The sequence below is a fragment of the Petaurus breviceps genome, unplaced genomic scaffold (assembly GCF_028583685.1).
Source record: "Petaurus breviceps papuanus isolate PSGF00001 unplaced genomic scaffold, PetGlider_PUasm1.0 154, whole genome shotgun sequence".
In the NCBI taxonomy this organism is placed as follows: Eukaryota; Metazoa; Chordata; class Mammalia; order Diprotodontia; family Petauridae; genus Petaurus; species Petaurus breviceps.
The window spans coordinates 15273343-15294359 of record NW_027185715.1 but is presented as its reverse complement, the minus strand read 5'-3'; the positions used below and the strand labels follow the sequence as shown (position 1 = coordinate 15294359).

The 21017-nt window shown below is 39.4% G+C and overlaps 1 protein-coding gene across 2 annotated transcripts in view; it reads right to left on the bottom strand.

Annotated features, from left to right (window-relative positions):
* NUP107 (nucleoporin 107) overlaps positions 1-21017 on the bottom strand; it is a 51629-nt gene that overhangs the window by 19057 nt on the left and 11555 nt on the right. For both annotated transcript variants that reach the window (XM_069081063.1, XM_069081057.1), the window contains exons 6-10: positions 18237-18340; positions 13519-13646; positions 12276-12324; positions 10244-10315; positions 9666-9754 (exon numbers count right to left, since the gene is read on the bottom strand). In XM_069081063.1, the coding sequence (XP_068937164.1) occupies positions 9666-9754; positions 10244-10315; positions 12276-12324; positions 13519-13646; positions 18237-18340 (442 nt within the window). The remainder of the gene's footprint in view (positions 1-9665; positions 9755-10243; positions 10316-12275; positions 12325-13518; positions 13647-18236; positions 18341-21017) is intronic.

Here is a 21017-nt window from a genome sequence, read left to right as displayed (position 1 = left end):
CCGGATCTGAACTCAGGTCCTCCTGACTCCAGGGCCGGTGCTCTATTCACTGCGCCACCTAGCCGCCCCTGATCTTTACTTTTCACAATTATTTCATGTTAATTTTCTACATTAAAATAATGTGGGGACACAACAGCACTCCACAAAAGTCCCACTCTAATGTATCATCACCTTGTGGAGATGGCCTAGGGTTTTCAAAGGCTGTGGTGGTCTTAACCTATGCTAGGTGGGCTGGTTGCACAGTCCTGGCAACAGACTGCCTCTGCTGCCTGAGAACCAGCCTTGCTGAGTATGGAGAAGTTGACCACCGAAATGAAAGCCACCAGTCTACCAATTTTTTGGTCACAGAAACCCATGATCCAAAGAAAAATACAAACTGGGCTTCCTCACCCTTCCAAGTCCTGTGGAGATGGTAGAAAAGGGAAGAGTCACAGATTTTAGACAGTCTATGAGTTGTTGGTACCATACACAGAAGATCTCTTTGCAATTACCAACAAGTGATCAGACTATTAGGACAAGTGAATCGTACCAATCTTGAAATCCTTGCCATCAATTAAATCAGAAATTGCAGCTAAATTGAAGGATGGCTCACATACTCTCCCTGGAGCAGCAAATAAACAGAGTTAACAAAATTTGTTCCGTCATGTACCCAAAACCAAGAAGCAGCATTTCACAGAACATTCAGTTATGTTTCCTTGCATGACAAGCATAAAGCAAAAAGACCAACACAAACTGCGGCTCATGTGTGTCAACCTCTACTGCAGAGAATGAAGAGGGAGAGAAATGAGATAAAAACCTTGACAAAATCCTCTCGTCGGAATCAACGGAAAATGTAATAAATACTCAGTGACATCAGTGTCAAGGTGGGCATGAAGAAAACGGGAAAGGAATAAATAGTTTCCATAGCTTCTATGTACCAGGCACTGTGCTAAATGGAAGTACTTTTTACAAATATGTTGGAAAATATGGTTCAGGGTTAAGAAATGAGATCAAAGGCTTACAGACTACACATCAGTACCCTGCCTACATAACATGAATACTTTCATCAAGTAATGAGTACACAGGTGATAGGCATATTGAGCACTGAATAGCATCACAAAAAAATTAAACTGATGACAGAAAATGGCTAGCTATTGATGCAAGAAGTATTTCCAAACCAGCTGTGTATAGCCACGGACTAATTTAGTAAAGCAAAAATACTAAATCAGAATGGAAAAAGATAAGATGTGGCATACAATGATAAAAGCTCTCATGCAAGTTATTCAAATGAACTTCATCAACGTGGGCCACTTCTACAGAAACTCATCTAATGCCAAACAATATCCAAAAAGAGGCAGCCAAAAAAGCTCCCAAATTGCCTTTGCCAAGCAGAAAAATGGGAGCCAATAGCATAATGGGCTTAGAATATAAAATCATCTGTAAAGCCTTATGGAATACGATAAATAGAGATTACGAGCAGAATCATCCCATAAAAAGGCCAAAAAAATCCAAACAAAAAAACCAAGACATCCAAAAACAGAAACAAAATAGATTAGGAGAAAATGAGTCTGCAGAAAGGTAGGTATAAGATCTAGCTGAACCAGATCATCTAACCCTAACCACAAATCTATCTCTGACTTGAACCCAAACCCTCCAAGTCTGACTGTAACCCTAACTCTCCCTTCTCTGCCTGCTATTTTAGCCCTAACCTTCAGATTTCTAACCCTAAATTTCTCCCGAGAGCATTTAAAAATGAGACTGGAAGAAAAACAAACAGAAAAAAGGAAAAGGTTTGCCAAGATTTCTATAAAAAATAATTTTCTGTATTGATGACTGTGGAGCCAGCAATCCCTTATGAACTATAACATCTATCCCCATTGGACTGTACCAGAAAGCAGATATAGCAAAGTAAATAAAGGTGGAAAAAGTAATTGGATCTAAACTAGGCAGATACAGAGGAGTTTTGTGCTGGAGATCACACAATTTGAAGTTATGCAGGGATCCATTCTTAAACTATCTGAAAGAGGAAATATATTCAACAAATGGTAAAAATGTCACACACGTCATTGCTCTAGACCAGGCCTGTACAACACACAGCCTTCCAAAGGCTTTCAGAGGATGTAAATACAGTCTACACAACACACTGTCCGTGGGCCATACACTGTGCAGGCCTACCATAGACACAGGCTCCCAAAGTGGGCGAGTACTTCCTGGTGGGTGTTGGAATAATGGGGGAGGGCTGGGGACCCACAGCAACAGCCTCAGGTGCAACTTGGGGGAGGGAAATAAAAATAAGGGGCTGGTGGAAGCATAAGGAAAGAAGAGGAGAAGATTGTGAAAAGTCATTTGTGTATGTCTCATCTGCTGTGTAACAGAGTTAAAATCACACTGATTGAAGTATTTTCCAAATAAACACAGAAAATGCGAGTTATAATGGATCAGTGTCAAGTCTGCTGACAGGTCTTAACAAGCAAGCAACAATAAGAGGTAGGCTTTCACAAATAACACTCTACTGCATTCCACATCTTTAGACATTTATGTTTTGAAAAGCACAAAGAATACAATACTCTCTTGTTGATATCTGTTAATACTGACTGCATTAAAAAAAAACCAGCCAAGTGGGGACAGAGTCAAGATGGCAGAGTAGAAACAGGACTTCCACGGGGCTCCGGCTTCCATCTCCTCCACTTCATGGAAAAGGTGACTCTGAACAAACTTTGGAGCTACAGAACCCACAAAATGACACAGAGAAGCTAACCTCCTGCTGAGGACAGCCCAGCGCAGAGCTCTGGGAGCCGAGCCCAGACCTGAGGGAGCGGGAGGTTTTAGCCCCAGGGCAGGTCTGACCAGCTGCCGCCAGGAGGGACTCCAGATCACCAGCAGCTGTGCCGGTTTCCAGAATTATCAACCCATAGATGTCAAGGACAAAGTGAGAGGTCAGTGCAGTACGGACTTTGGGATCTGGGAATTCGGAGTGTGGCGGCTTTTGCCCCCAGGGTGAGAAGCAGCTGAGGCGTAGAGGCTGTGCAGCCCCTATCACATGGCAGCTTCAGTTCCTGGCCTGCAGAGGGTAGGGGGATCAAGCCCCAGTCTGAGGGGTAATCGCTCTTGCTTTAACCTGCTTGGATCTGGATTGCAGTCTAGGGTGGAGGTCCTGGGGTGTGTGTCCAGCTTGCCAGAGTGTGTGGAGGCTTCAGAGAGGGCACCCATCTAATACCTCCGGCAGCTGAGAAAACCCCAGTGTTTGGGACAAAAGCTCCCCTGTCTGATGGCAGAGTCCTACTGTGGGAAAAAGCCCAGGGGTCAAGTGACTGAGGGGTGACATGACCAGGAAAAGGAAACAAAGCAGACAGAAGATTCCAACATTATACTCCTATTTTGGGGACAAAAAGGAGCAAAGCATGGAACAGGAGGAAAACAGTGAAGTCAGAACTCCTGCACCAAAAGCTTCAAAGGAAAACACAAGCTGGTTACAGGCCATAGAGGACCTTAGGAAGCAGATAAGAGAAGTGGAGGAAAAATTGGGAAGAGAAATGAGAACGATGCAAGAAAATTACAAAATGAGAGTCAACAGCCTGACTGAGGAAAATCACTCCTTAAAAAAACAGACTAACTCAAATGGCAAAAGAGGCTCAAAGTCAATGAGGAGAAGAATGCCTTAAAAAGCCAAATTTGCCAGATGGAAAAAGAATCTCAAAAGCTCAATGAGGAGAATCATTGCTTCAGAATTAGATTGGAGCAAATGGAAGCTAATGACTTTATGAGAAATCAAGAAGATGTTAAACAGATCCAAACAAATGAAAAAATAGAAAGCAATGTGAAATATCTCATGGGAAAAACCACTGACCTGGGAAATAGATACAGTAGAGATAATATAAAAATCACTGGACTACCTGAAAGCCATAATCAAAAAAAGAAATCATCCTCCAAGAAATTCTCAAGGAAAATTGCCCTGATGTTTTAGAACCAGAGAGCAAAATACATGTTGAAAGAATCCACCAATCACCTCCTGAAAAAGATCTCAAAAAGAAAACTCCTAGGAATGTTATAGCCAGGTTCTGGAATTCCCAGATCAAGGAGAAAATATTATAAGCAGCCAGGAAGAAATGTGAATATTGTGGAAATACAATCAGGATATGGCAGCTTCTACACTGAGGGATCAGAGGGCTTGGAATGTGATATTCCAGAGGTCAAAGGAGCTGGGATTAAAACCAAGAATCACCTACCCAGCAAAACTGAGTATCGTATTTCAGGAGAAAATATGGTCATTCAGTGGAATAGAGGACTTTCAAGCATTCTTGCTGAAAAAACCAGAGTTGAATAGAAAATTTGACATTCAGATGCAAGAAGCAAGAGAAGCATGAGAAGGGAAACAGGGAAAAGAAATCATAAGGAACTTATCAAAGTTGAACTATTAACATTCCTACATGGAAAAACAATAATTGTAACTTATGAAACTTTTCTCAGTATGAGAATAATTGAAGGGAATACACACACACATATATGTCTATATAGGAGGGTATATGGGTGTATGAATACATATGTGAATGTGTGTATATATGTGTTCAGGTATACATAGACAGAGGGCACAGGACCAGTTGAATGGGAAGGTATGACACTTAAAAGGTGAAACTAAGAGGTGAGAGAGGAATATAATGAGAGGAGATGGGGAGAAACAGAATGGGGTAAACTATCTCATATAGAAGAGGCAAGGGGAAATGGTTACAATGGAGGGGAAGAATAGGAAGGCAAAAAGGAATGGGTCAAGCTTATTCTCATTGAATTTAGCTTAGGGAGGGAGTAACATACACACTAAATAGGGTATCTCACTCTACAGGAGAGTAAGGGGGAAGGGGATGAGAGGGGGGATGATGGAAGGGAGGACAGGCTGGGGGGGGAGGGAAGTTGGAAGCACTCACTTTTGAAAAGGGACGGGATCAAAGTAGAGAATAGAACAAGTGGGAAGTGGGATAGGAGGGAGGGAAATATAGTCAGTCTTTTACAATATATCTACTATGGAAATGTTTTGCATAGCTACACATGTACAACCTTTATTGTACTGCTTATCTTCCCAGTAAGGGTGGGTGACAAGGGAGGAAGGGAATGAATCTGTAATTCAAAGTTTCAAAATCAAATGTTTAAAATACACACACACATACTATTATCAATATTATTTTATATGTAAATGGGAAATAATATATACAGGCACTGGGACACAGAGATCCATTGTGCCCCACTAGAAAGTTGGAGGGGGTATGAGAGAAGATATGGGAGAGAGCAGATTGGAGGAAGGGATATCCAGTGGGATCTTTATTTTGGGGTAGTGGGTAGGGGAAAAATGGGGAGAAAATTTGTAAATCAAAATCTTGCAGAAATTAATGATGTAAACTAGAAGTTAATAAAGTTTTTGATAAAAAAGTAAAGCCAACAAGGAGAGTCAACAAAACAATGGTCAAATACAACGGCTGATGGTAGCACCTCATTGTCACTGTTAAAGGACATATTCTTCCTTTCTGTAAAAAACAATATACAATAATTGATGAGGGGATGTACTTTATAAGGTTTGTTTGGAAGGATCTATTGCATCAAAACAAAATGATATTTTTTTAACAGCAGCATTTAATTTGGTAGAGCAAATGCAGCCTTAAAAGCTTGCAGTCAAAAAAGATGTTTCCCATACACAAGTTAAAATCATCTAAGATTTCTTGATAGATACAACAGAGATTACTTTAATAACCCTGATTATCAATATCAAATGAGGTATTAAAAGTGAGATGAATGCTTGACAAGGTTACTAGACTGTGTTATAGAATAGTGGGGTCAAGCTCAAATAGAAACAGGAGCCACTAAGGATTCCTGCAAGACACATAGTGACTTAATAGTTTTTAAATGTAATGTTACCTATGTTTTACTCTATTTTAATTAGTTTTGTTAAGTTTTCCCAATTACATTTTAATTGGGTTTAATCAGGAGTATAAGTGCCATAATGCAGCCTTTGGGTCACATGTCTGACATGGATGCTCAGTGCAAAGTCTATATGGAAAAGAGATTTCTTATGAGGAGTGGGACAAAATTCAACAGGAAGAATACAATGTGAAAAACATGCAGTGCTCGGTGATCCCAAGCTCCTCTCTAAAACAATCATCCTGTTAACACCAAAATCCTGCCTGCAATACTGACTGTGAATCATGGAATACTTTAATCTCGGAATGAATGAATGAAAAAATATTTATCAAGCACTTAATACGAGCCTCATATTGTGTTACGTTCTGAGGTCACAAGTACACAGTTCCAGCACTCAGGAAGTTTGCTTTCTAGAGAGAGAATTCACAATGAGGAGTGGTGATCAGAAAGGGTTATTTTGACAGGGAAAGTTACAGGTATGGTGAGTGGGTCCACAGGAGAAAGATGACATAGAACATCCAGGAACAACGGCAAAATTGATCTTCTCATGGGTCACAGTTCAAGAACTCGGTAGGAGATGGAATAGTGGAGGGAAAGGCATAGGAGAAGGGGAAAAGCAACTGGAAAAAAATGAAAACTACAAATAACTCAAGGGGAAAAAGACACATGGCAGGCCCTAACAAGAGTCCGATATAGGGGACCATAAAGAAACAGAAAAATGTATGGTTGGCATAAATAGGCCACAGCACATTTCCAACATGGCTTTGAACACAAGATGTGGCACAGAGATCTAACTCAGAAGGACAGGCTGGTACTATACTGGCATCCACAAGTCCTAGAGGAAAACCTCCACTGCAAAGAACAGACCGTTCGGGAGGATTTCAGGGAAGACGTGAGTGAGAATCAAACTGGGCCAGAAGAGGCGATGGGCTGTGATGGGGACAAGATGACGGATGGCAAACTGACTGAAGCGTTCCGTACTGAGGAGGTGCCATGGCAAATAGGAGCATTTGCTTAAAGTGTTTTTCGCACAGTCTGGCTGTGTGAGAAAACAGCTTCTCCTCTAGTACTGAGGCCAGCCCAAGAAGAGCGAGGCGGCTCTATCTGCCACAGCAGCCAAACCTCCCACCACACCAGACGGATACTTCCATGGAGGGCTCCCCCAGAAGCAAATAAATACTACGTGTCCCTTAGGCCGGAATTAGAATTAAAACAGTTATTTCCCTCCTACTTCTAGGGATATCTTATATTTATTAGAACCTTTGCTCTAAAACTGCGAAGCACATTAGAACTCCCCCACTTTTTCATTATAGCTCATTCTTAAAGACTACTTATGTCCTAACTCACACAGCACCGTCAACAGTAAAACCCTGGTAGATTCAATTAACCCAGAAGACAGGGAGACAATACCCAACACTAACAGCATAAAGGGAATTTTACTGATTTTTGTCTTCCAGTGGACATCATTTTTGTCATTTTGCAAATAGGGAGCCTTAAAAGCACAAGACAATTGGATTCAAAACTACTCAGAACATAAGCTGGTTCCCTTGAGACAAAGTATCTCCAGATAATAAAGCTGCTTTCTGGTCATAAGAAATCTGATCATTTCACTAAAATCAAAGTACATAGGCAACTATTTATTAAAGAGATGTTCATTAATGTGGTCTACTCTAACCTCATTTATTATTATTTTTTGCTTTTTTTGGAGGGGGGAAGGGAAGGGCAATTGGGGTTAAGTGACTTGCCCAAGATTACACTGGTGGTAAGTGTTAAGTGTCTGAGGCTGGATTTGAACTCAGCTCCTTCTGACTCCAGGGCCAGTGCTCTATTCACTGTGCCACTTGGCTGCCCCCTGGCCAAAAAAATAAAAATGGTCAGAAGGCCTCTTTCCTTCTCTCTCTCTCTGTTTTTAAAGAGAATCAGACAAAATTTTATTTGCCTCTGAAAAAAAGGGACCACACGTGAACAGTAATTTGCTAAGCAAAGCAGCTCTGCATCCTTCTTCAATAATTCAAGGATCTTGCTTCTTCCATCTGGGCACTGCATCCACTAAAGGAGAACTCAACTTCTCAGTAGGAGGCCTTCAAACATTGTTCCTGATGAAAAATCAATTCTTCTGTAGCAAAAGTGCTAGTGAGCTTCTCTAAACTCAGCTGGGCTAATTCTGAATTTAATTACTGTGTTAAGCCAGCCTGCTATACTTTTCTTAAAGAGATGCAGGATGATCGTGATGCATCATTTTTTTATCAGACATCCTATGAAGAGCTCTCACATGATTTTACAATCTGTCTCCAAGGATGAAAAAATGAATAAAGCATTCATTAAGCACTTCCTAAAGGTGCAAACCACTATGCTAAGCTCTGGGGACACAAACAGAAAAGTCAGGCAGTCTCTGCTCTCAAGCAGCTCACGTTATAACAGGGGAGACAATACTAATGAACGTTTTGGCTGCAAATCAGATAGAAGGACCCAGGGTCCTTCGAGGGCAGCAGCAAAACAGACTGTGACACCTCTTCTTTCATTCTTTCCCACTGACAGAATCCTATCAGTTTCTGCTTTTGATGCATTTGACAGTGCCAAGGACTCTGGTGCCAAGAGTGTTCGCTGGGGCTTCAGCAGCTGCGAGGGCAGGAGCTGCTGCTCTCCAGGATGACGGCCGAGGGCACTGGGCTGGAAGCACATTCCTAGGGCTCTTGGGTTTGGAATCTTAGACTATCACACTGGGATCTGAGGGGAGCTGACAGTGAAGGTGCTGGGGATGGCTGGACTTGCCTGGCACAAACTGCCTCTCATTTCTCCCTCGGGGTCCCTGCTGCTTAAGCTGGGCTGCCTTGCCTGCCCTGAAGGTAGCAGCTGATTGAGGAGGCTGGCTCCTCCACAGGAGATGAATATATACCACATACTAAGGCAGAGAGTAGAAGTGCATCACAGTGGTAGAAGCAGCCCCCACACTAAAGAATTGTGGACCTGTGAAATGTTGAAATTCTCTTCTTTATGCATGACATGTCGTGTTACCCACTGACTCAGAACCCTCTGACTATCAAAGAGAATCCATTCGCCTTCGCCAGGTGTCTGTGGCCCTGCAGAGCAGAAGCCAAGCCTATTTTGCCATTTTTATCTCCACCACATCCTCTAAAATTCAATCAAACGGGACTATTTGCCGTTCCCTGTTCGCTCCCTGAGATTCCTGCCTCCATACCACTACTTACCATCTTCCCTCACCCTAAGACTGACAACTCTCCACATTCTTTAAAGGTCAAAGCAAATGCTCTTGATTCAAAGATATTTTCCTTAATTCTCCTAATCAATAATCAAATCAATAATCGCAACCCCCTTCCATCTCACACAGCACCTTCCTTAGACTCTTTTTGAATTGTAAATATTTATGTATATATGTGCTATCACCATGGGGCAGCTAGGTGGCACAGTGGGTAGAGTGCCAGCACGAAAATCAGGAAGTCAGACCTGGCCTCAGATACTTACTAGCTGTGTGACCCTGGGTAAGTCACCTAACCCAGTTTGCCTCAGTTCCCCATCTGTAAAATGAACTGGAGAAGGAAGTGGCAAATCACTCTAGTATCTCTGACAAGAAAATCCCCCCAAAGGGGCCACGAAGGGCCAGACATGAATGAAATGACTAAACAACAGCAACTATCATTCTACTGGACTGTAAAGCTCCATGAGGGTTCTAGCAAAACTCTGTATTTCCTCCATCACCTTGCATAACAGTATTTCCACAGCTGGTTCTTAACAAATGTTTAGTTGAATGTTCAGTGACTTACCAATAAACTGATTTTGCATAAAACTCGATGTTATCCGAGAAATCTCCAATGTCATCCTTGGCAATACTCTCTAACCAATCTACCACCAGCTGGAAAAGTAAATCATTCCATTAGCCACAGTTTCAAGATCTAGACTTCTCTGAAGCAGGCTAACAAAAACTTGGTAAAAACATTTTAATTTCCTTCCAATTTATCTAGGCATGACAAATGACCCCGGGTGGAGATTCTTCCAAGCATTTGTCTTTGGCTTAATCAGTACTGTGGCAACAGAAAGACATACACCCTTTAGTAGTAAATCCTATTAATGAGGCGGCTTCTTAAAGTCTGCTTCTAGAAGAGACAAAACTTTTCATCTCTATCACATTAAGAAACCTGGGAGATCGTATTACGAACAAGAAGAAAGCCATGTTACTTTTCTTAACCTCAATACAATCACGTATATTTATCCAGATGAAAAATATAGTGTAAAAACTTTAATCTTGCAAATGTTGTTTGTGTTTCTGTAAGATAAGTACAAATAATTTTTAAAACAATTAATTTTTTCCTATAGTTTAGAAAATTAAAGTCCCAACTCGTACCTGGCTTTGTCGAATAAGTGAATCTCGCTGAAATAGTGTATCCACAACTGTCTTTTCACTGGCATTTAGAGACTGTTTAAGAACAAATATTTCCATTATAATAAAAATACTGCCATTATAATATTATTACAACAAAACAGTATGAGAAAATTTGACAGTAGGGAGGAAGTAACTTCAGTAAGTTACTCTATAGGGGGACCTAAACATTCTTATAAAATGACAAATCCATGTTTGTATTTTCTTCTTGTAAAAATTTCTTATGAGCAAGTAAGAGCACCGGCCCCAGTGTTGGGATGACCTGGGGATCGAATCCCGGTCTCAGATACTTAGCACCACACCCAGAAATAACTGGCCATGTAACCTTGAGCAAGTTACTTAACCCCAATTGCTTAAAAAAAAAATTTCTTATGAAAATGTTAGGAACATATCTCACTATTAAATCCATTTGTACCTACACAATATGTATTTATTAAATGCCTACAATGTGTTGCTAGGCACTGCATATCAAAAATTAAACAGATCCTTCCCTCAAAGAGCTTACATTTCAACAAAGGAGACAACATATGCCAAATATATATATATATACAAAATATCTAAAATACAAGGTATTGGGAAGAGGGGTACTGTAAGTGGGGGGGAATGGGATGGGGATTGGGAGATGCTTCATGTAAAAGATGACAGGCAGCAGGGAGAAGGAAATATATTCCAAGCATGGAAGACTGCCAGTGCAAAGAAATGGAGACAAGAGATGGTATATTGTGTCTGAAGAAAAACACTGTAAGGCCAATCTGGCTGGACTGCAGAGTATGGAAAGGGCAATGATCGTTAGGTAGGTTGGGGCCAAGCATGAAGGGCTTTAAAAGCCATATAGAGTTCACTCTAAAGGCCATAGAGAGCCACCGGTTACTGAGCAGAGGAGCAACATGGTCAGAACTTGTTCTTTTGGAAAATTATTTGAGCAGCTTTATTAAGAAATGTAGAGACTTGAGAAGGAAACAAACAGGAAGCTACTGCAATAGTCCAGGAGGGAGGTGATTGGGACCTGAGCTAGGACAATGGTTACATGAGCAGAAAGAGGATCAAGTGGAAGAGACGCGGAGGAGAAAGAACAAGATTTCACAATGGACTGAATACATGGAATAAAGGAGAATGAATGAGATGAAAACACAACAAAACTGTAAATGCAAGTCACGAGAAGAATGACAGCACCTTTGACAAAAACAGAGTTCAGAAAATGGATGAGCTTGGGAAGAAAGGTGAACGGTTTTGGACACATCAAATGAGATTCTGATGGGACACCCAACGAGAAATGTCCAATATAACTGTAAACGCACACCTAGGGCTCAGGAAGAGAACCTAGAGTACTCTCATAGATATGAACAGAAAAGACAGAATAGAACAGATATTAATAGATATGAAAAATATAGATATGTGTCATCTATAGAGATGATAATTAAACCAATGTGAGGGATCAGGGACGGGCTGAATTTTCCTTGAATTATATTCATATTTTTAAAATTCCATTTTTCCCAGGTTTTTAATTTTTGCTTAAAGGAAAAAAAAATCGAACAGAATTGGATGCAGCTCTATTACATATAAGAAAATGAAAAGCAAGTATCTTTATATTTAAGATCTTTTATTGTTGTTCCCCTTCCAAAATATTATCCTTTACAACAGAGGGCATTTTATGACAGAACAAAATACCAAATATTCTTAGCTGACTTAAATTGACTGAATTTTTTAAGATCACAGAGGGGGACCTCAGAGTCCCCCTCAAGCCCAGGGATGCTAAGTGATGAGCCCAAAGCCACATAAGTCATCACGATTAGAAGTAGGATTAGAACCCAGGTCCTCAGACACCAGAGCCAGTGACAGCTCCTTCAACTATATGCAAAAATGAATTTTAAATCCCATCACTGAGAAACACTTTCCCCCATTCTGAAGGTATGCATGAAAGAAAGGAAATCTTCATCAAAAAAATTATTACAACCCTTCATTACTTAATACCAACCATAATAAACTTAAGACTTACGGCAATTTCAAATGCATTTTCTTCTTCTAGTACAGATTGTATTCTGTCCCTACAGAAAAAAAGCACAATTTTTAAAAGGCTGCAATTCATATTTATTCACCTCATTATTAAAACATGGCATGGAAACTCTGTAATGCTTATTTAGATCACAGAAGTTCACATCACACACACACACATATATGTTAAATACATCAGATACTTAAATAGTGAATGTATGATTTGACCTAACATGCATTGATGCCTGAGAGTAAGACAAGTGACATTTTATTAAGAACATAAACGGGTATGTTTCATCTGCTAACAAGATGCACTTGATAAGACATTATTTTACCCTTTAATGTTCTAAAAGGGAGTACTTATTAGTGTGCTACAAAATGCTCATACCCACAGCTGAGCTTTCCATAGCCCTGAGCTTTGGCTTGGCAGAGGGAGAGGTAGAGGGATACTAAGGCCTAGTTATATGTCTGGAGGCTCAACAGACCAGAACCCTTCTTTGCTGCCAACCTAAACATTTAGTGTGCTGTGATTCTTCATGGCAAGTATTGTGCTATGAGCAAAAAAAATTTGAAGATTGAGAACTAATACTTGAATGTATACTTCCAGATTAAAAAAAACTTAAGTGCATGTGTATACACTTGTGTATGCAAATCTTTCAAGATTCACTCATTACAACAGGCAAGCAATGGTGTAATTGTGATTATGTGAATGTAAGAAATGAAAAAATAGATAAATACAGAGCAGCATGGAAAGACTTACACGAACTCATGCAAAGTGAGGCAGAGCCAGAAGAACAATATGTGCAATTATGATGACTGTGCAAATAAAAGGAACAATCACAAACCATTTGAAATTGAATGTTTCAAAATTATAATGACTGAGCTCGGCTCCATAGAAGAGAGACAGGACACACCTCCTTTGCAAGGGAAGTGGGAGGTGTTTCACAGGTGCTGAACACTGCATATAATGTTAGATTTTTTTTTGATGTATTGATAGATTTTCCTGAAATTATTTTCTATCTTCCTCTTAAAAAAAGCCCCAAAAACGGTTAAAAGGGATAGCTTTCTGGGAAGGGTGAGGTAGAAGGATCCGGTGGGAAATGTAGCAGATATAAAAATAAAAGATATCAATAAAAATATTTTAAAATAATAAATGATTCCAGAATGAAAACTTTTAGCAAAGCCTTTCACAAATTCACCCCTCCTCATCTATGCTGATCCTGTCTAAGATTTCCATAGAAGTTTACCTGTAAAGAGAGGACAGCAGTCTCCACGTAACCATCTCCTGCTGAAGGAGCCACAGCACGCTGGCTGTCTTTGAAAACTTCTGGAGTCCAGGTGCAGCTCTGCTCACTATCTTACCCAATATATTTACCTGAGAAGAAACAGTTTCATACTAAGATGACACCACCTTCTGCCATCATGACCTCTAAGACTTTCCTAGTAATTCATGAGCATACAGATATTATTAGATTACTAAGTGTTCTAATTACATAAAGTGTAGGTTTCACAGACATTTGCCTCAAGCTTATTTTGTGTTGTATTTAAATGTAACATATAAATTAAAACTGGGCTGACACTGAAGTGCTGGTCTGGGACGTATACTTGCTCTTCCTAATGCACACTTAATCATATTTGTTCAATATACATAAAGGTCCTCTATATTTTTTCATCTTTAAAAAATTTTGTATAATGTTTTTAATGAGTAAAAATGTACCTTTTCTCCCAGCTATCCCAACCAAGAATGAAAGAAAAATAAAACTGCTGTTACAGACGTATAGCCAAGCAGACAAATTCCTGCATGGTCTATGTGCAAAAGACAAATGTATGTGTGCGTGCACATAAGCATGGATCTAACACAGTTTACACGTATGTGTGTGCGTGCAAGCACATGTCACCTCTCAATCTGAAGGCAAGCAGCACGCCTCATTGTCTAGTCCTCTGGAATCCCAGCTGATTGTCACTCTGAGCAGAGTTCCTGAAGCCTTCCATGTTTATCTTTATGACGTCATTGTCACTGTATAAAGTGTTCGCCTGGCTCTACTCACCTTACAGCCCTCCATACAAGTCTCCCCAGATTTCTCGGGGACTACTCCCTTCTTCCTTTCTTATGGCACATCTCCTCAGATTCCAATTCCTGGCTATGTGTTCTCTTCCCTCCTTTAACCAGTTCAGATGAGACTGAAATTCAACTATCAGCTGCTCCCCCCTACCCTCTTTGCAGAGATGTCAACTTTCACATCCTGATCATGTGAGATAATTTCCCATCAGTATATTCTTCTTCCTCTTTCTTTCTATACTTCTTTTAAAAGAGGTTGAATATCTAACAATGCCATTTCCAAGCTTCTGTCTAAATTAGACTCCCTCTAACTCCTGATGATGTCAGAGGACACATGTATCATTTCCCCATATCTAAATGGAAGCAGTTTTTCCTTGTCCCTTATGATTATTCCTTTGTGCTTACCTTTTAATGTAAGCTTCTCTTAACTCTTGTGTTTGAACTCTTTAGTTTCTACGTAGCTGTACTCTTTTCAAGTCCTCTATTTCATTAATGGTCTATTTTTTCCCCTTGTATAATTATGCTCAGTTTTGCTGCTAAGTTATTCTTAGCTAAAAGTCCATGTCCTTTGCCTTCTGAAACACCATATTCCAAGTTCTCCACTCCTTTAAAGTGCTGGCTTCTAAATCATGTGTGATTCTGACTGGCTCCTCAATATCTGAAATCCTTCTTTCTGGATTCTTGCAGTATTTTTTTTTCTCAACTTTGGCTCTAATATTCTAGGAAATTTTTATTTGGGAGTTTCTTTCAGGAGTTAACAGTGTATTCTATTTCCACTTTGCCCTCTGGTTCTAAGAGATTTGGCCAGTTTTCTTTTAAGATTTAAAAAAAAATAGTAAGATATGTAGGCTTTTTGATCATGGTAGTCAAGTAGTCCTTGATTCTTAAATTTTTCTCCTTGCTATGTTTTCCAAATAAGTTGCTTTTGCTATGAGGTACCTTACATTTACTGTGATTTTCTTTCAGTTTTTTGACTTTGTTTTAATATTTCCTTTTGTTGTAGGAAGTCTTCATTTTGGTCTATTATAATTATTGGGAGCTTATTGCTTATGCCAGGTTTTGTATCTCTTTGGCCAGCCTATGAATTACATTTCCAATTCTGTCTTCTATAGTCCTCATTTCTTTTCTTCTCTTTTTCCTCAAGGGCTCTCATTTCATTTATTAAATTAAAAAAAAAAAACCTTATTAAAATAACAAAACTCTTGTTTCACCTGCAGCCAGGAATTCTACTTGAATTTGTTAACAAGTTTTATTTTTCTTTGACATTCTACCTGCAGTTATTTTGGAGTCACTCTTCTGCATCTGAGTCTTGAGTGCCCCTGTCATCACAACAGTGGAATTCTTTTTTTGCTTGTTCATTCTTCCAACCAACTTCCCAACTTCAAACTTGATGTCAGGGCCAGGCTCTGCACATGTCTGAAGGGAAGATCTGAGCTGGTTCTGCTACTGCTTTTTAGGGATATTGAGTATTGGGTTATTCTAGCATCCCAGGGATGGCTTAGACTGGGGATCTAGTTTGATGCAAGGCAAGTTCTGATTGACAGCCCTACCCAGTTTTAGTTCTCTAAGTTCCTGACCTGGGATGGGAGTGACAGCTGCTAGACTCATCTACTATCAACTTCCCAACAAGCTGTGCTGATTCAGAGTGAAAGAACTGCAGGATCCCCTTTGGTGTGGGATTCCTGCCATGGTTATTCCTTTGAGGGCTTTAGGGTAGACTGGAAGTCAGAACTGAGATCCTCCTGGGATCTGAGTTACACTGCTCCTGCTTGCTTCTAAACTTGCTCCCCTCTCAGTACACAGTTCAAGGCCTACAACCACTCCTTATAACTGAATACATGTCCCCTTCCTCAGTCTGCCATGGATCTCTGACTTGCAACTGGGTAATAAGCAAAGAAACTGCCATTTGGCATCCTTTCACTGCAGCCTTGAACCTTCAATGCCCTGATAAGGATCTGAGACCTCCTCTTGCATTGTTGCACAGCCTCTCCCGCTGCACATGGGGTATTCACAGCCAGATCCTGTTCTCTGTTTCTGTAGATGTGTCTGCTTCCTGTGCCTACTTGAGCTAGACAAATAACTCCCTTAGACTGTGTCTTGGATTTCTCCATCAGGATCTGACAGTGTGTTTTCTAGATCTGTTTGGAGCAGTGTTGGATTGCTGCTGTTGTTTTGTTTTGTTTTATTTTTTGGGGAGGGGTGGGGGTAGTCTTGCTTCTCTGACATCTTGGCCCCACCTCCATAAAGATCTTACCTAAACAAGACCTGAAATCTAATCTAATTTAAATCTAATATCTCAGCATAGTACCTGGTACAGAGTAAGAGCTTAATAAATGTTGTATTTTATCCGTTATCAATAGATATTGAGGTCTTTTTAAGGTTCTTAATAAGGTCTTTTTAAGGTTCTCTCATGTAAGTAACTATCACTGTAAGAACATAAATTATTGAGCAACTGAGAGGAAATGGAAAATTTATATCATTTTTAGTAATATTTTTAAAAGAAAAAATGACTTTACTTAATAATCAAGAGAAGTGAGATAGAATCAATACATTTCCAAAGATTTGGGATGGGGGGGGGGGGGGGGGAGGCACGCCAAGGGAGGAGATGTGGCAATAGTGGCCTTTTCTGGAAAGAGTATAGACTAAACTTGTAAAGCATATTTAAGAATACAAACCAAGTTCAATAAATGGAAATTTTATGATTCATTTAAAACAAGAAAGTTTGACTACTTCCCCTTCCCACCCCTTTTTGGGGGGGTGGGGGGGGGGAGGAGGGAAGGGTTTCTAGACCTGTGACTTCATCAGTAGAGGAAACTCCCTTCAACAAATAGCAGACAGAAACTGTTCTCCAACTTAAGTCTGACAAAGATCCCTGAGGCACCGGGAGGTCAGATGATCAAAAACCTAGGGCTGGAAGGGGACTCAGAAGGCGTACAGTTTAATCTTTTAATTTAAAAGATTAGAAAACTAAAAGCCCAAGGAGATTAGGTGACCAGTCTAACATAGTAAAAAGTAAAGTAAAAAGCATTAAAGTGAGATTTGCTGACGATCACACAGCTAGTGTGTGTTGGCAGCAGGGCTTCTCTCTGAGGCTGACCCTGAACCCGCCCTACCACGCTGCCTCTCTCTATACAATCTCCAAAGTTAGCTCCGAAGAATTCTCTCATCCAAAACAACCCATTTCACCAATCAAAACTCCTCCTCCTTTTAATCAATTATGAAGAATATGTCATCCTACCTAATCATGGTTTTTTTCTAACTCAGAAAAATCCATGTCTTTATAGAATATACAGCATAAAGTCCTTAAGGACAAAAACTATGTTTTATTAATTTCTGTAACTCCTACAGGATAAACAATGCCTGTCACACACAGGAACTTAATAAATGTGTTCAACTGAATTGGTCAAAGTAAATTTTCCTTCTGCAAGTCTTCCTTTGATGATATTCCTAATCTTATAAATTCATTGATAAAGATTTTATCTGTTCCATTCATACTTAACCACAAAAAAGAATGTGAGGGCAAAGCATTAGCTGTTTTAGATATGAAACTAAGTGAGTGAATCCTCAAAGGAACCACTTTATAAATTTGCTTAAAAAAAAAAAACACCACAACAGGCAATTAATTTAGTTCTTATAAGTCATAAATGAGTCTCTATTTAGAAGTCAACATCCAACAAGTAACATTAGCTCAATTTTTAAGGCTTTCCTAAGTTTTGTGTCTACTCTTTCAATGACTTATCCAGATGAGGGAGGAGAGGAGGTTAGGTAAGTCCCTTCTTTATCTAGTGAAAAGATGATTGCATGATTATTTTCTTCATAAAGTGCTTCCAGGATGAACTGAAATATAACTAATGTTTTAATAACCGAAATACTGGGCGTAGGCAACATAAAAGTAAAACAGCTTACCTGGCTATCACAAATATTCTCATATTCTTCTACAAGTTCAAAAACTGTAGTTGAAGCATGCTTCAGAAAAGTGTGCAGGAAGTCAGAATACATACTCATTGTTGCTAAAATATATCAAAAAGAAAAGAAAATAGCACTGAGTGTCACATATCCGGGAAATTTGATTTAATAACAAGAAAGCTTTATTTTAATAATTATATATCCTGGTATAACATTAAGTAACCTGATAGTTTTCTTCTCCTCCTGACATTGATGTCAAGGAAACCTGGAGCTAAATTTCAAAAATCTGAATTATGCTCTATTTCAACCTTTCCAAATCAGAAATACCTAAAAAAAATATTTGAGAAAACTCTATGTCCTTTTAGAATACACAGGCATAGTGAAATATATGTGGATAGGAGAACTAAATGCTGCTGTTCTCAGGGAAAACAGACAACACAAAAACCCAGAGAGTATTTACATACCTGTCACCAGATAAATGAGACTTTTTTATTAAGATTTTTGGTAAAAAGGAAAAACCAATAATTCATTAAAACATAAAACAGCAAGGGTAAGTTTATTTCCTCCCAAGGAAAATGACAGTTAATTTAGACCAGCAGGTTGGTAGAGGCAGCATGATAAGGACCACAAATGACTAGTGTGGAGTCAGAAGACAGAGGTTCTAGCCCTGGCTCTGCTGTGTGAGATTAGTGTCTTCAGTCACAAGATGGGGCCAAAATGATCTCCAAAATCTCTTCCTGCTCTAAGGTCTAGGATTTTAAATTAATTTATTATCATGGAATATAAACTAAAAAAGGACAAGAAAGCCACTACGAGAACAACCTATCGTGCAAAGAACATATGTATAACAATATATTATAGAACATAAACGGGGAAATTAAGTAACTTTCAAAATTAATAGAAATTAGTTTCTAAAAAAGGGTAGCTAGGTGGCACAGCAGATAGAGTACTGGGCCTGGAGACAGGAAGACATCTTCCTGAATTCAAATGTGGCCTCAAATATTTACTAGCTGTGTGACTTTGGGGAAGTAACTTCACTCTGCCTCAGTTTGCTCTTCTGTAAAAGGAACTGGAGAACGAAATGGCAAACCATTCAAGTAACTTTGCCAAGAAAACCCCAAAAGAGGTCACAAAGAATCGGATGTGACTGAACAAAAGTTTCTAAGATGTATCATCATTTTCCTTCTCTACCCCTCTTCTAGAGAGCCATTTTTTATAATAAAAAATGAAAGGGAAGGATAAAAATAGTTCAGAAAAATTAGTCAAAATATAGAAAAAAAAATGATATTAAAATGTTCCACATTCATCATCTCCCACCTCTAAAAAGAAATGGGGGAAAGTGTCTTTCATGTTTTTTGGGGGTTAAACAGACTCATTACAATTTTGAAGTATTCATTTTTTATTGTTCCCTTATTGCTGCCCTTTTCATTTACACTGTGGTTGTAGTCATTAGGAATACTGCTTTCCTGGTTCTGCTTACTTCACTTTGTGTCAGTTCATATAGAAGCATTTCCGTGCTTCTCTATATTAATTTCTTGCAGCACAATAATATTTTACATTCATGTACCGCTGTCTGCTTAACTATTCCCCATACCTGCAGCTTAATTAATGGCTATCTACTTCATTTCCACTTCTCTGCTAACACAAACACCATGATAAATATCTTAATATATATGAGGGCTTTTGTCTCTGACCCTTGGGCTATGTACTCAGCAATGAAACCTCAAGGTCAGAGAGTATGGACTCCTAAAGCCCTCTCCACATAATTCCAAACTGCTTTCTTGATTGGTTGAAGCAACTCATGGCTCTATCAACAATGCACTAATGTGCCAGTCTTTCTACAACACCTCCTGTATTACTGTCTTTGAAATTTGCTAGCTGTGAGCAAACCTCAGAGTTGTTTTGATTCGCATCTGTCTTTATCATTTTTTAGCCAAATTTCTTTTCTTTTAAATCAAATGCTTTATTAACTTCAAGTTTACATCATTCATTTCCACAAGATTGAGTTACAAATTTTCTCCCCTTTTTTCCCCTACCTACCACCCCAAAATAGCAGTCCCACAGGATATCCCCCTCCTCCAATCTGCTCTCTCCCATATCCCCTCCAACTTTCCAGTAGGGCACAGTGGATCTCTATGTCCCAGTGCCTGTATAACTTATTTCCCAGTTACATGTAAAATAATATTAATAATAGCACATATATATATATATTTTTTTAAACATTTGATTTTAAAACTTTGAATTCCAGATTCATTCCCTTCCTCCCTTGTCACCCACCCTTACTGGGAAGATAATCAATTCAATATAGGTTAAACATGTGTAGCTAATGCAAAACATTTCCATAGTGGATATATTGTAAAAGACTAACTATATTTCCCTCCCTCTTATCCCACCTCCCACTTGTTCTATTCTCTACTTTGATCCTGTCCCTTTTCAAAAGTGGGTGCTTCCAACTTCCCTACCCCCCAGCCTGCCCTCCTTTCCATCATCCCCCTTCTCATCCCTTGCCCCCCCTACTCTCCTGTAGGGTGAGATACCCTATTTAGTGTGTATGTCATTCCCTTTCTGAGCCAAATTCAATGAGAATAAGGTTGACCCATTCCCTTTTGCCTTCCCATTCTTCCCCTCCATCATAACCATTTTCCCTTGCCTCTTCTGTATGAGATAGTTTACCCCATTCTGTCTCTCCCCATCTCCTCTCATTATATTCCTCTCTCACCTCTTAATTTTACCTTTTAAGTACCATCCCTTCCTGTTAAATTGGTCCTGTGCCCTCTATCT